General features: G+C 36.8%; 1 protein-coding gene across 1 annotated transcript in view; it reads left to right on the top strand.

Annotated features, from left to right (window-relative positions):
* Positions 1 to 15,790, top strand: part of LOC134607811 (polyamine-modulated factor 1-binding protein 1-like) — a 340,326-nt gene that overhangs the window by 152,105 nt on the left and 172,431 nt on the right. Inside the window, 1 exon segment of the mRNA XM_063450371.1 lies at positions 6,987 to 7,154. Within this exon segment, the coding sequence (XP_063306441.1) occupies positions 6,987 to 7,154 (168 nt within the window).

Raw genomic sequence — 15,790 nt, 5'->3', positions numbered from 1 at the left:
GTGCTCTCACTTCTTTAGGGAGTAAATGATGAACACCACATGAAAGGGGCTCCTTTTATATGTATTTGTAAATGCCCTAGTTTCAAATTGGTACCAATTCCCCTTAGCACCTTACGATCCTTATGTAGAGTATTATCTCCATTATATACCTACTTATATAGGGATTTCCTTCTATGTGTATGTGAATGTGTACGCTTACATTATATTGTCTAAAGGGATCCCTTAGATATCCATAGACCACACAAATACCACAATCTGTACGCTCTATTAACAAACTATTTAGAGGTAGATGTTAAGTTTTTGTGTTTTGCTTTTATAGTAGTGTGTACATTCATTATTTGAAATAAAGTGTCTTATAAACATAGATGCCTTATTTTCCCTTTGCGCTCTTTGGACTTTTTTTTACTTAATTCCTTTTTTTCCTACCTTTAAATATCTATATACGTAGGATTTACGATGCTATTGATGTATCTGGGTATACTTATGATCTAACAGTAGCAGATACTCCTAAATTAATTAAACTCCTGGGCTGGAGTAGTTAATATGTAGAAATGTAATAGTTATGCCTTGTTTAATCCAGTCCATACTGGTATATTTACATCCTAAATGAAATAACACTTGTTTCATGTCAATGGTGATGCTTAAGCAGTCTCTATGGAAAAGCATACAAGAGACACTTAATGGTATCTGAGCAATTGCGTCAGCATAGGAGGATGGGGGTTCTTTTAATGTTCCTGTATATGTCTCACTCTTGCTGTTGTCTTTATATCGTTAAATATTTATATAGTTAGACTTAATTGTACTAATATATATATATATGTAATGTGCATACGCCTTGTGTTTATTCAGAAATAGTTACTTAACAACATGTAGTAATACAATATATATATATATATATATATATATATATATATATATATACATATATTATATAACTGCACCAGGCCTATTTGTATGTCTCAGTATGTCTTTTCTAGACAAAGGGTGTAGTCTGATTGATACAAAACAATACGTACCCTCAACTACCTATATATAGAGAGGTTTCAATAACGAAAGAACCAGACTCTCAAATTAACAGAATGCAATAGAAAGGCAAACAGAATATCACAAGCTTCACAGTTGGAAAGGGTTCTGCATTTAGAAATCATCATAGTGATAGGAGTTTGTATGTGCAGAGTTCTTGCATGAAATGCTGTACATACCAAGTATTTTGTAGTTTCTTAGTTGCACTCCTGGTAGACGTGAATTCTGGGCAGAAATAACATTTGTCATTAGCGAGCACACTAGCAGCAGACATCAATGAGCTTCTCCCACCCCTCCACACTATCCAGCTAAGTGTGCTCTGAGTCAGTAGAACCAGTGGCGTACACACAACACATGGAGCCCTGGTGTGAAAACTGATCCGTTGGCCCACACCCCCCCGCGCTTACTCTGCGGGGGCCGGGGTCGCAACACATGGCGGCGGACACCTGCGACCGCGGTATGTATGCCAGTGCATGCAGATACACATACACTTAAAGGACCACTACAGGCACCCAGATCACATCAGCTCAATGAAGTGGTGTGGGTGCCAGGTTCCTCTAGTTTTAACCCTGTAGCTGAAAACACTGAGGGTTAATCCAGCCTCTAGTGGCTGTCTCATTGACAGCCGCTAGAGGAGCTTCTGCGATTCTCACTGTGAAAATCACAGTGAGAAGATGCTGAATGTCCATAGGAAAGCATTGAGTAATGCTTTCCTATTGGTGGTTTGAATGCGCCTGCGCATTCAGAGCTGAGAGGCAAATCGGGGTGGAGGGATCCCTAGCACCAAGGGAGTAAAGGTAAGTGCTGAAGACACACACACACTCTCACAAACAGACGTATACACACTAGCTAACAGACACACACATTTACTGACAGACACACACTCAGTGACAGACATACATACACACTCACTGACAGACACATACACACTCACTTACAAAACACACACTCACTAACAGACACCAAACAGACTCACTAACAGACACACACAGGCTAACACACTCAGTAACACACACAGTAACACACTCACTGACACACACAAACTAACACACACTGACACAAAAACTAACACTAACACACACGCTCTAACACTAACACAGACACACACATACTCTAACACTAACACACACACTCACACACACACATGTTTTTTTAAAATGTAATCCCCCAGCCTCCCTACTTTTGGGAGTGCTGAGGGGATTCCCTGGGGTCCAGTGGGGCTGCCCGGCGGCCGGTCCTGCATGTGAGCTGGCTGGCGGGTGCGCGAGGGAGCACTCTCCTCTGATTGCTTCCTGTTCAGCTCCCTCACGCGCCGCGTACTGACGCCATATTCCAGCTCCGGGATCAGTGCGGCGCGCGAGGGAGCTGGGCAGAGAGCGCTCAGGGGAGACAGCTGGTATGTGAGCCCGCTATGTACGCCACTGAGTAGAACAGTTCAATCAAATGCTTCTTCATGAAGCATTTGATTGGACCATGAGTGGCAGCAGTGACTTTGATGGAGATGTAGAAACAAGCACAGGGTACTTTGCCCTGCGCTCGATTCCAGGTGAGTTTATACTTTAATTGCGGCATTATAAGGGGGGGAACTCGTTAACAATGCCTAGTAGAGCATTGTAAACTTAAAAAATATAAAATATATTAAAAAATATATATTTTATTCAAAGTGTTATATTTTCTTGTAAGATACAGTACATAAGCCTTAATAACAAAAAATGAAAAACAGCAACATATAACTATCTATCTAACACATGAATACAAACTACAAGATGTTGATGTGCACATTTGATATCCTCATAGCTGAGCAGAAATTAGTTTTCCTCAAAGAAATGTAGCCAAATCACAGACCAAATGAATTGCACAATCAAATCAAAGATGATTAGAGGAGAGCCACTAAATGTCGAATTTATTCAGGCCGATATTGAGACAGTCACACCACATCCAGGACAGTTTTGAGGGATGTAATTAGTTCCATTACAATCACTCCAGGTCGTCACAGCCCTTCTTCACTGATACATACGTATATGTCCAAGCATACAGATTCCACCATACTGTAGACTTTTTACAATATGTCAAAGTTTCCGCTATGGACGGTCTTCCTTGAGTCTTGAGAAAGGCAGTTGATATCAGCCAAATTGTTGTAACAGTGTGAGGGAATCTATGGGCCTGGACTCTCTCTGTATTTTGAAGTATTCTGGGAGTTTGCATTCCCCTGAGCCTGGAACATAGAATATTATTTGGATCTATTAACTCATAGGACATGTGCAGTCCTTACTGGAAACAGATTTATTCACTTAAGCACTGCCTAAATGAATTCACAGTTGTTCCATAAAACATATTTCTAAACAAAATGTGGTGGTGCCCTTTCATATATATATATATATATATATATATATATATATATATATATATATACTCATGTATATTTGTTTCTTAAAATATGTGTGTGAGCATGCGTGCATTTGCATTTACCCCTCTTAAAAATACTTTTATTTATTTATTAATGCATGGTTTCATTACACTATGCTGCATGCAGTAATGTGACTATACATTTTAAGGTTGAAAATAGAGTATTTTTATTTTTTGGTAGGTGGTTAATTAAACAGCTTCTCTGTAATATTCTATATTAGAGTGATGAATTTACATATGCCTTTTTTTTTTCTCTCTGTGGTCAAGGCTGTCATATATCAATGTATTTTATTTTGGAGGGCACCCTGATCGTGATAAACTGCATTTATCTGTATTGGCCTTTGATCCACATAAAGCTTGTATTAGTCTTATTTAGCGAAGTGGGTGCCTGTTGCCAATATGTTAATCAGAGGTCAGACGTTCATCCATTGTTAATTCAAAGTGTGCAGACCAACATAGCTGGCCCAACCTATGAAATAAATCTGTATAAGTGCAGGAATATGGCCGATTGTTTGTGTTTGGAGTGTGCAATTAATCCATTGAGAATTGTGAATGTTTGAGGTTAAGGCTATTACTGTGGCAGGGCTTTATCGGAAATTTAGTTTTTAAACATCAACCATGGCAAGGTTATCTATAAATAGTGAAATAACTTTTCATAGGCAACTTATTTCCATGTTCATTTGCTAGTATACTTCTTGAATATTTAAAGTACAGTATGAACTATAGGTGTATAAAAGAAAACAGAAACACTTTTTATAAAAGTTAAACATACTTTTAATAACAATAAAAAATCAAACATAAAAATATTGGAAAATGTATATTCCTATGTTCCCTTTTCACTAAAATAAACACATGTACTTGGGAAAAATACCAATTTCTATAGGCTATCAATAGAACAATTTATGCATATTGAAAACACGAAAAAGCCATATGAATCTCAGAAAGTAAAACTGGAAAAAAGTTTCAATACAGTATTATATATATATATATTTATTTATATACACACAATCGTGATGCATATAAACTTCCCAAATAAAATGTCACAAATGTAGATAGATACATATAAAGATAAATATCACTAGTGAGTACAAGACTTATACATATACAATATATCAATTAGATGGGCAAAAAAATCGCTATCCCTCAATAAGGGAGAAATAAAAAGTAGTATACACAAGGAAATGTGCCGAGATAGTAAAGTCCTGGTTCCATATATGTGATCTGAACTGAAAAGATAAAAAGATTCTCTACCTGACCTTGGTGTGGGCCCTCACTTGAGGTATAAATCCGAGCGGTGCTGATTACGGTGGCAGCTGAACGTTGCAGTAGATGAATATACTATTCACTGGAACCCCGCCAACAGGGGCTTATTTTAGTGATAAGGGAACATACATTTTCCAATATTTTTATGTTTGATTTTTTATTGTTATTAAAGGTACATTTAACTTTTATAAAAAGGTACACGTTTTTCTGTTTTCTTTTATACACCTATAGCTCTGGTGTGCTCATACTATACTTCACATTTTCAGTTTTTCTTTTTATGTTGCTTGCTTGTATTTAACTGCCCACATTATTTGAATATATTGGTAAATTCCAGAACCAAACAATAACCTTGGAATAGATGTCTACTAGAAAATGCATGCATTTTAATTTTTATTATACAATACACTTCATATTTTTATTCATCAATCTGGTTTTCTAGAGGACATCTATTACAAGGTTACTGTTTGGTTCTGGAGTTTAGTTTATTTATACTAAATTGCCATTTGTTCTATTTATCTTCTGGACTCTGCATTTTCTTAATATTTTAAGTAGATTAAATTCATAGGTGCTTGATTTACCCGGCATTGTTATTGCAGGCCGAGTCATAGCTACTTGTGATACAAAAGTAACACAAGGATTTGTTAGAGATTCTGGACAGTTACTTTTTGCAATAAGGACTATCAGTTGGTAATTTATTATCAACAAATGCTCAATTGCAATCCTATTGTGATACACACGTGTTTTTACACAAACTCTACTTTTAATCTAGTTTAAATTGCATTTGATGATTCTGTTTTTAAGATTATACTATTGTGTTTATCTTTAGTGCATTTATTTCATATTAATATTAGATTTAATTTCTTGCTACTGGAAATTCACACTTGAGGGTGTTCTTAGTTTATTTTAACTCTCTTAGGACTTGGTGGAATTAAATTTTTCCGGTTAGAGCATATTCGCTATACTGTTTTTATTCCCTCTCACAAACTCTGTCGCTTTCCTTTGGCAGCTTCAGAACTCTCTGTATATTGGTTACTGAGGTTTAGGCTTTTTTTGTACTTTTAGTGTACCTTTTGACCAGCTATTTTTGAAAGAGCACTGTTTTGTCTATCTATAAATACTGCTGCCTATTTGTATCTCTATGCACTTAACGTAGAATCAATACATGGCGATGTATAAACAACTACCATAGGGCCACAAAGTGTAATCAGCTATATAAATATTTCAATATGTCAGACTCCTGTTCTCAAACTATCTGTTAAAGGGGAATAGTCCCTTCTCATGCTTTTTGATATTATGTTTACTTATCTTCTATAATTAACAAATACGTATTTGTGAGGTATGAAGAATAAAATTAAATGTAGAAATCGACACCTCTTTATCCTGTAACAGACACCTCCATCTTGACTTCCAGCAAGTCATTGTTAAAATCTCTGTACTTTGCATCTGACAGTCAGCAGAGAGAAAACAAGCAATGAGGAGGAGAAATGAAACAATCTATTTTTTCTTCTCATTTGCAATATGTGCCGTGGCTGTTGCCTAGATTGAACTGGATTGTGTTTTTTGCTAAATATTTTTTTTTTTTTTTTTTTTAAGTTAACACACATTATAGGTGATTTTTTTTAGTTTTTCAGTGGAGTAATTTCCAGAAGTGACAAAACAATTGACAAGCTCCAGACAAATGATAACACACACACTATTGAATCGTCATTTCTGCATTATAAACATGCTGTTGTAGGTTGCTTTTTGACTATAACTGAATTGGTGAATTTCTACTATAGTTACATGAATGTAACATTCCAATTTCGGTTCCCTAGAACTCAGAATTTGGTGAATAACCCAAACAGCACCCTCCCTCAGTGGTGGGTTGCTGCCAATAAGAGTTGAACTTGAAATCAGTAGTAGGGTCCAAAGTTTGAATGCCCATAATGGTAGACATTCTCACATACAAATGTATCGATGTGCAAATTAAAAGAACATAGCATTATAAACAGTGTGGTTATAACATTGTGATTTTCTTTGATAAATTACATATTTTTTTATATTTTAATATGTTGAAAAAAATAATTTTAAAAGTTTATCCAAAAATATTAAACCATAGGGAAAGTTTTTCCAAAAATATTAAATTGAGTCTGGAGTGCACGAGACTCTATTCACTGCTAGATTTGTAATAATAATTTTGCTTTTCTACTGATCTTTTTTACAATTTTTAATTTAATCTATTTTTTTTTTAAATATCTGTTTCCATACTATTTTTAGTTCTGCTCATTTGTTGTTATTTACTTTCAAATTACCAGATCCAGAAATACGAAGAAATTGTGAAATGCTTGCGCGAAGAGTTAAGTCAAATGCAGCATCGTGATAAAGATGAACAAACATATATTGAAATGCTAAAGAAAAAGCATTTGGATATGGAATCAGAGATGGAAAGCCTGAGGGTCAAAAGGAAGGGTGATGTTCAAATGGTAATTATTATAATTACATCTAAAATTCAGTTTGTTATTGCTCCTCAAGATGAAATATTGTGAATAGAGAGTAATCTTTACAAAGGAAACAAAACACTAAGGACAGGAAAAGAATGCACAGGATCGACATTAGAAAGGCAGTGAAATTTATTGAAAAACAAAATAGTCTCATAGTCCCACGTTAAATGTTCTTGGTTATTGAATAAATGTGTTCATTTACAGTTTGACTTTAAATGGATTTGCTTTACTTGTTTTTTTTTGTTTTTTTTTAACCTGCAAGCAAACATTGTTAAAAAAAAATATATTAACCCAACTAAAGGAAAACTTTAAATAGTATGTAATAAACATTTATAAACTTACTATAAACTTGGTCAGATTACATTGATGGGCACGCCTTACAGCTAGGGGAGCTTCGTCATCTATAGTGTTCCCCAGCTGTCTCACAGTGATGCATGTCCTTTTAAACATTTTAGGAAGCACCAGTTCTGTACAGTGGGTGATGTTTTATGGAAACCTGTACATTTTTGGCACATGACAAGCTTTCAGAAAATTCTCTCTTTTTTAAAGTCTAAAACATTTAAAAAAAAAAATTCTGACTTGAGAAAAGGGTAAGACCTGAAAGCTTGCCATGTGACAAAATGTTGTAAGTCCAATGAAAAAAATTATTACAAGATACTAAGTTCATCAATAATTTTACATCTCCATTGACTAATAAGGCTAAACTTTATACTCTAATATTTAATGTAAAAATACGTATTCCAAATAGATTACAAACACATATGGAACATGTGTTTTGTTTAGGTTTTCTTTAATTTAATTTAATTTTGTGCTTCTTTACAGCAGATGATCTACATTTACACAGGGGAATATAGTAATTTTGGCTGTTAATTTTGTTTATATCACAGCCCTTATACCTCCAAACCCCCTATACCTTTACACCAACTACAACTCCTATCATCCCAAGGCACCCTCTACAGACCCTACACCATCTGCAGCCCCTACCCCCCTATAGCCTCTGCAGAAACTACCCCCTGCTCCCTCTGCTGCCTCTACTCCCTGCTCCTTCTGCAGCCGTTACCCCCCTGCTCCCTCTGCAGCCCCTACCGCCCTGCATTCCATACCCCCTGCTCTCTCTGCAGCCCCTATCCCCTTGCAGCCGCTACCTCCTTGCTCCCTCTGCAGCCCCTACCCCTTGCTCCCTCTGCAGCTCCCATACTCCTCATTCTTCTGCAGCCCGTACGCCCTGCTACCTTTGCAGCCCCTACCCCCTGCAGCTCCTACACTCTTGCAGCCCCTACCTTCTTGCTCCCTGTGCAGCCCCTACCCCCTTGCTCCCTCTGCAGTCCCAACCCCTTGCTCCGTCTGCAGTCCCAGCCTCCCCTGCACCCTCTGGAGCCCCTGCTCGCTCTGCAGCCCCTGCCCCCTCTATTGCCCCTACCGTTCTGTTGCGCATGCACCCTCTGCAGCCCGTTCTACTTGGCAGCCTCTGCAGTCACTACCCCTTTGCACACAAGCATAAAGGGACACTATACTTAGCAGAACAACTACAGAAAAGGCAGTGTTTACATTGCTGCCTAGGAACACCTAGGTGCTTACTGTGTCAGTGTTGCAAAATGTGCAGCACTAACATTCAGCGTTTCCACGCTCTGCATGGAGAGGCTGAACGCTAGTCATGGAGAATTACTGATTCAATGCATCTCTATGAGGAGATGATGATTGGCACAGCGTAGCATTTTGCAGCACATGCACAATCGCCTTCCAGTGTTTTCCTATGGTAAAGCATTGGATTGACTAAATCCAATCTAAATTGATGAACTCCACCAAGGAGGCAGAGCAGGGGCAGTGCAGCCACGAGTTTGGACGGTGCTGTAATCAAGGTGAGTAAATCACCTTTTTAATGGTTTCTTATAAACCTACAGTGTCAGGATTACACGTTTGTATTCCTGACACTATAGTGTCCCTTTAAGGTGGCTCATAACATTTAAAGGATCACTATATTGTCAGGAAAACAAAGTGGTTAAAACTCCTTCAGCCACTTACCGTAATCCAGCACCGGGCTTGTACGGCACTGGTGACCTCTCCTCCCCGTCCGACGTCAGCTCCCCGTCCGACGTCAGCTCCCCGTCCGACGTCACTGGAGCCGAATGCGCATGCGCTGCAAGAGCCGCGCGCGCATTCAAAGTGTCCATAGGAAAGCATTTCTCAATGCTTTCCTATGGACGATCTGCGCAATGGAGGCAAAATTTGCCTCCAGCGTCGCAGATGCGCCTCTAGTGGCTGTCCGGAAGACAGCCACTAGAGGCTGGATTAACCCCAAATGTAAACATATCAGGGTTAAAACCTGAGGGACCTGGCATCCAGACCACTTCATTGAGCTGAAATGGTCTGGGTTACTATAGTGTCCCTTTAATACTTGGTTTGTAATTTAAGATGCTAAATTTTGAGGTCTGCATACCTCATACAAACACATTGCCAAAATTCACAAATCCCCCCTTATACTTATTGCCATGCTACTCAAACACACATAAAACAAATACAACCCTCTTTACAAAACCAAAAACATGTATTCAGATATACTCTGAATCCACATATCCTGACACTACATACACAGACATACATATATTCACTTACAGCAGGGCTCACAGTGAATATGCATACAGAAACATAGATTCACTTTACATGTACATACAATCATATACACAGTACACCTACACCAGCATATATATTGGTCTTCTGGGGCCCAGGTGCTAATTTTGCCTGGGGGCCCAGGCCCCTGTCAGTCCATCCCTGTGTTTGGGAGTACCCACTGCTCAGGTTGTGCCAGCCTTGAATGCAGGTGGTTCAAGATACTAACGTTGAGTACCTGCTTATTTATAATTTATTGCAATCACTTAAACCTACCTTGTCTACCTGACATCTATGTGGCTCATCATATTGTGCAACAGAGCACACACTAAAGAGTTACAATGCAGGAATGATGAATAATGGGATTCAAGCATATGTAAATACAATTCCTTTTGCTTGCTTAGCTGTAAATAAAAATCTGTGTTTATAGGACACTTGTTAATTCAAACTTGATACACAATTATTTTTTAATAATCTCGGCTTTAGAAGCACAGCTGTGCGTTTACTAGTATAAACAGCTGATATAATATGGCTGAGGTGGGCTGTTTTCAGGGGAGAACTGAGACCAGTCTGGGCCCCCAGGCAAACCTAGGCCCTGGGTCCCCTCTATAATCCAATATGTACATGTAGAAACATACATGGGTGTATGCACTAAAGAATTCATTTTTGTGTTTTGTGAATCCAAGGTTGTGTTTGTGTGAGTAGTGCCACTGTTTATATTTACATGTAGCAGAAGTGTGCGTGAAAAAACACCTCTATATCTTTATAGACCACATGTGTATTTGTGTGCATTGTAGGAATACAGTAGTGATTTTGTATGGTGTGTGTGGGGAAGCTGGGTGTATTCTGCAGAGCGTCGATGTATTTAAGGATGTGTGAATTCAAAAGTTTATTTGTGTATACTATTAATGTGTGCAGATGCAGTTATTGAATATTTGTATGGACTGTGTTAGTGAGTGCAAGAATGTTTTTGTGAGACATGCATGTGTCTGTGTTTGTATGTGTGTACGATTGTACTTCACTGGATGTTACTGTGTACATGTATTGTTGTATTTGAGAAGTATGTCTATACAAGGGTGTATTTTACTAAATGTCATAGTGTAACTTATCTCCCCATTCACTATCATTCTCTTACAAAGCACTTTTGTCTATCTGATCCCTAGGGGCTTTGCTAGGTGGATCTAGCCCCCAAAAATAACTTTTACATTAAGCTCACCCAATGAACAACCCCAGCGCCACCGTAAAAAAATATATATATAAACAAATAAAGAAACAAATAATAGAGAAACAAATACATATATACAAAAGGATAGCAGTCTAAGGACTTTTTACAAAATTAAAATGTTATTTTTATTACTAGCTATTAATCAAATTTTAGCATTTTTTAAAGCCATTTTCCATGAGGAATTAATACAAATTCATAGGCACACACTATTACACATAGACATATGCAGTCATACACTCACAATTAACACATAGTTATACATATACATGCAAACATACTCAGAGATGCACACATCACATATACCCAGACTTGTACACATATACAATATGTTGCCTAAATACACACTCTTACACATATAGACATACACATCCAATAAACGAAACAAAAACCAAGGCCCAAACCACTAGCCTATAAGGTTGTTCTCCTTGGAAGTGTTTAACCCTCTGATATTGTTCCTATATAGGGTTAGTTAGTTGCCAAGTAATTAAATCCAGAAGAGGTTAACTTCTTTATATACCAGGGACTAGGGGATGCCCAATCCTCTGGCATTGAAATGGTTAATATTGCCTTTTAAAGTGTCCTGGTGTCCCAAAGTCCTAGCCAACCCTCCTTTAAGTCCTCGCACACTTTATCCTGTAATAAAATAGTTCTACTTAGCTGTTGCAGTCTCGATCCCTGAGGTTCTCTGATATCACAGGAGGAGCACCGCCAGCCTTCCAGGAGCTCTGAGCAGCTTGCACTGTGACTGCAGTGAGAGAGCAAGCTACTGGGAGCTGGGCAGAGTATGGATCTGGCACCTAAAGAGTTAATACACAGGTTTTTTTTTTTTTACAATTTCCCCATTTGTTTCTTCTAAACTCCCTTTCCTTAATTAAATTGCTTGTCCTCCCTTCTGTTCAGGCTCCTTCCCGCATGGCCGGGGCTCTGTGTTTTGAGAGGCGGGGATATGATGTAAAATCCTATCCCCGCCTCCATCCACATACACTGTGACAGGCTGCATTTCATAAAGGAGTTTTAAAACACACAAGGCTGGCTGGGGTAATCTGCTGATTTTACCATTTGGTCCATAACTTCTACTGCACCCGGGCCCCTAACTACCACAGGCCCTCGGTCTCTGCCCTCGGTTTCTGCTCCTGGCTGTTTTATCTAATGATTATTGTTTTGTCAGGAGCAAACACAAATTTTTCCTAGGTCATGTTTTCAAATTATAGTTATTAAAGGGACACTATAGTCACCTGAACAACGTTAGCTTAATGAAGCAGTTTTGGTGTATAGAACATGCCCCTGCAGCCTCACTGCTCAATCCTCTGCCATTTAGAAGTTAAATCCCTTTGTTTATGAAGCCTAGTCACACCTCCCTGCATGTGACTTGCACAGTCTTCCATAAACACTTCCTGTAAAGAGAGCCCTATTTAGGCTTTCTTTATTGCAAGTTCTGTTTATTAAGATTTTCTTATCCCCTGCTATGTTAATAGCTTGCTAGACTCTGCAAGACTCTCTAGAGATTGAGATACAATTATTTAAGGTAAATTACATCTGTTTGAAAGTGAAACCAGTTTTTTTTTCCATGCAGGCTCTGTCAATCATAGCCAGGGGAGGTGTGGCTAGGGCTGCATAAACAGAAACAAAGTGACTTAACTCCTAAATGACAGTGAATTGAGCAGTGAAATTGCAGGGGAATGATCTATACACTAAAACTGCTTTATTTAGCTAAAGTAATTTAGGTAACTATAGTGTTCCTTTAATACTGGCACAGAGGGATTGGTCTCCTCCATCGGTGTCATGGCCATGGTGAGACCTGATGCTTTCTTATATGGAATTTGAAGATGTTAAAAGTCCTCATGCAAAGCATGAGGATGTCCAACATAATTTCACTGAGTTAGGCGCCAGTAAGAACCTCTGTCTGGAAGATAGCCACTAGAGATGGACTTAACCTTGCAATCTAAACATTACAGTTTCTCTTAAACTGCAGTGTTTTACCATTGTAGGGTTAAACAAACAGTGGCACTGAACTCAGACCACTTTAGAGCCTACAGTGTCCCTTTAACATTATGATGATTTTAAGATCACTAAATCTTTAACAATTTCACAGAATACATCTGATGACAACATGCTTCCAAATCTGTATGGGAAATGTCCTTTTAACACAATTAGTAGCTGCATGACATTTGTTTGTGCTGCCCCGTAACATTTAGTAATATGTCTGACTTTTTCCTGGCTTGGCATTGATAAAATGGATGCATATTAATTGTGCTCAGTGCTTGGACTTCATAGAATCCCTCCTATATAATTGTGATGTTGCTCTTTTAGCAGCATTTGGTGCTTATCTGAGCTAATTAATGATTTGGCTCTTGTTAATTTAATTGGGCTGGAGCTTGTTTGGCGGTTTGAGGGCACTAAATTGTGTAAAGAATATTTTCAATCCAGTGAGTAGAAATGTCCTTTTACTTTATTTTGAGCTTTTTACTAAATAAAAGTACTTTGCATAGAGTTTACTATTTTGGTAATGCAAGAACAAGAGTGATTTCTCTAAGTGGAATGTTTTATTGAAGGATGAAAATTAGGATTATGATGACCCAGAATAGATAGTTGGATTCAGATTATTCAAAGTTTGAATTTATTTAGTCTGGATATAATGATATATCTAGATTGTCCAGATATGTCTGAATTAAATTTGAAGGTTATAACATCAAAATTAACTCCTTAAGGACCGCGGACGTACTAGATACGGCAAATATATTACTTACCCGATCACCACCGTTCCCCCGCTGGCGATCAGTGTGGATCGGTCTGGGGGGACTGCCTGACAGCCTAGACAGTCCCCTCTTGGCAAATTAGACCCCATCAGGCCATGTACCGCAATAGGCGTTCACAGTCCTGCCTGCCGGGAGGCTGCCTAAACTGACCGGGAGTCGCATGCATCTTAAAAAAAAAAAATGTTAATAAATCAAAATATAATTATATATGTATATATATAAAATGTCATACTTAGTGTATTTTTATATTAATATATATGTGTGCAATTTAATTCCTAGTGTATTTTTATATTAATATATAAATATATTAAAAAAAATACACTAGGAATTAAATTGCACACACATATATATATATATATATATATATATATATATATATATATATGATGGATATATATACGTGTGCATATGATGGATATATATATATATACGTGTGCAATTTAATTCCTAGTGTATTTTTATATTGATATATTTATTATAATTTATTATAATATATTTATTATAATATATAAAAACTATATAAATTGTATATATATATATTATAAAATATAAATAATAAGTCAATAAAAATATATTACAAATTTTAAAATAATTACTTTTTAAAAAAATAAATTATAAATATAAATATATATATATATATATGTCATTTTATTTTAACTGTATTTTGATATCAATATATATATATATCAAAATACACTTAGAATGAAATTTTATATATATATATATATATACATAATTACATAAATAATTTCATAAATATACACGTAGATTTCAAAAATACAGATATGTATATATATATATATTTAAATTCTACGTGCATATTTATGTAATATTTTTACATAGTTAAGTAATTTTATTGATTGCAATTTGAGGGACCTGCCTGACAACCCATGCTGAAAGTCCAGAGAATTTAATGTGCTAGCAATGTATTTAACACTGTAACTTTCCATGACACCCTAAAACCTGTTTGAACACAAATATTAGTGTTTCAAAACAGTAAAATATATCACAGCGATGATATTGTTAGTGAAAGTGAAGTTTTTTTGCATTTTTTCACACACAAATGACACTTTCACTGATGATATCATTGTTGTGATACATTTTACCATTTTGAAACACTAATATTTCTGTTCAGCGAAGTCTCCCGAGTATAACAGTACCCCCCATGTACAGGTTTTATAGCGTTTTTGAAAGTTACAGGGTCAAATTTAAGGCTTGATTTTCCGTTTTTTCACATTGAAATTTGCCAGATTGGTTATGATGCCTTTGAGAGCGTATGGTAGCCCAGGAATAAGAATTACCCCATGATGGCATACCATTTGGAAGAGAAGACAACCCAAGGTTTTTCAAATGGGGTATGTTCAGTCTTTTTAGTAGCCACTTAGTCACAAACACTGGCCAAAGTTAGCATATATAATTGTTTTTTGCATTTTTAACACACAAACAAATATAAATGCTAACTTTGGCCAGTGTTTGTAACTAAGTGGCTACTAAAAAGACTGCACATACCCCATATTGAATACCCTGGGATGTCTAATTTTGCAAATAGTATGCCATAATGGGGGTAATGCTCATTCCTGGGCTACCAAATAGTCTCAAAGGCAACATACCCAATCTGGCAAATTTCAATGTGAAAAAACTGAAAATCTAGCCCTATAACTTGCAAAAATAAAGCGAAGAACATGTTAACATTGGGTATTTGTAAACTCAGAACAAAATGTAGAAACTATTTAGCACGGCTTTTTTTTGGCGGTTGTAGATGCGTAACAGATTTTGGGGGTCGAAGTCAGAAAAGGTGTGTTTTTTTACATTTTTTTCATGATATTTTATAAAAAAAGAATTATAGTAAATTATATGATATGATCAAAATAATGGTATCTTTAGAAAGACCATTTAATGGTGAGAACACCTGTATATAATATGTGTGGGTACAAATGAGTAAATGAGTAAATGACTAAGAGGAAAATTACCGCTAAACACAAACACCGCAGAAATGTAAAAACAGCCCTGGTTCTTAAAGGATCACTATA

The sequence above is a fragment of the Pelobates fuscus genome, chromosome 4 (assembly GCF_036172605.1).
Source record: "Pelobates fuscus isolate aPelFus1 chromosome 4, aPelFus1.pri, whole genome shotgun sequence".
NCBI classification, from domain to species: domain Eukaryota; kingdom Metazoa; phylum Chordata; class Amphibia; order Anura; family Pelobatidae; genus Pelobates; species Pelobates fuscus.
This window is presented reverse-complemented; position numbering and strand designations above follow the sequence as displayed.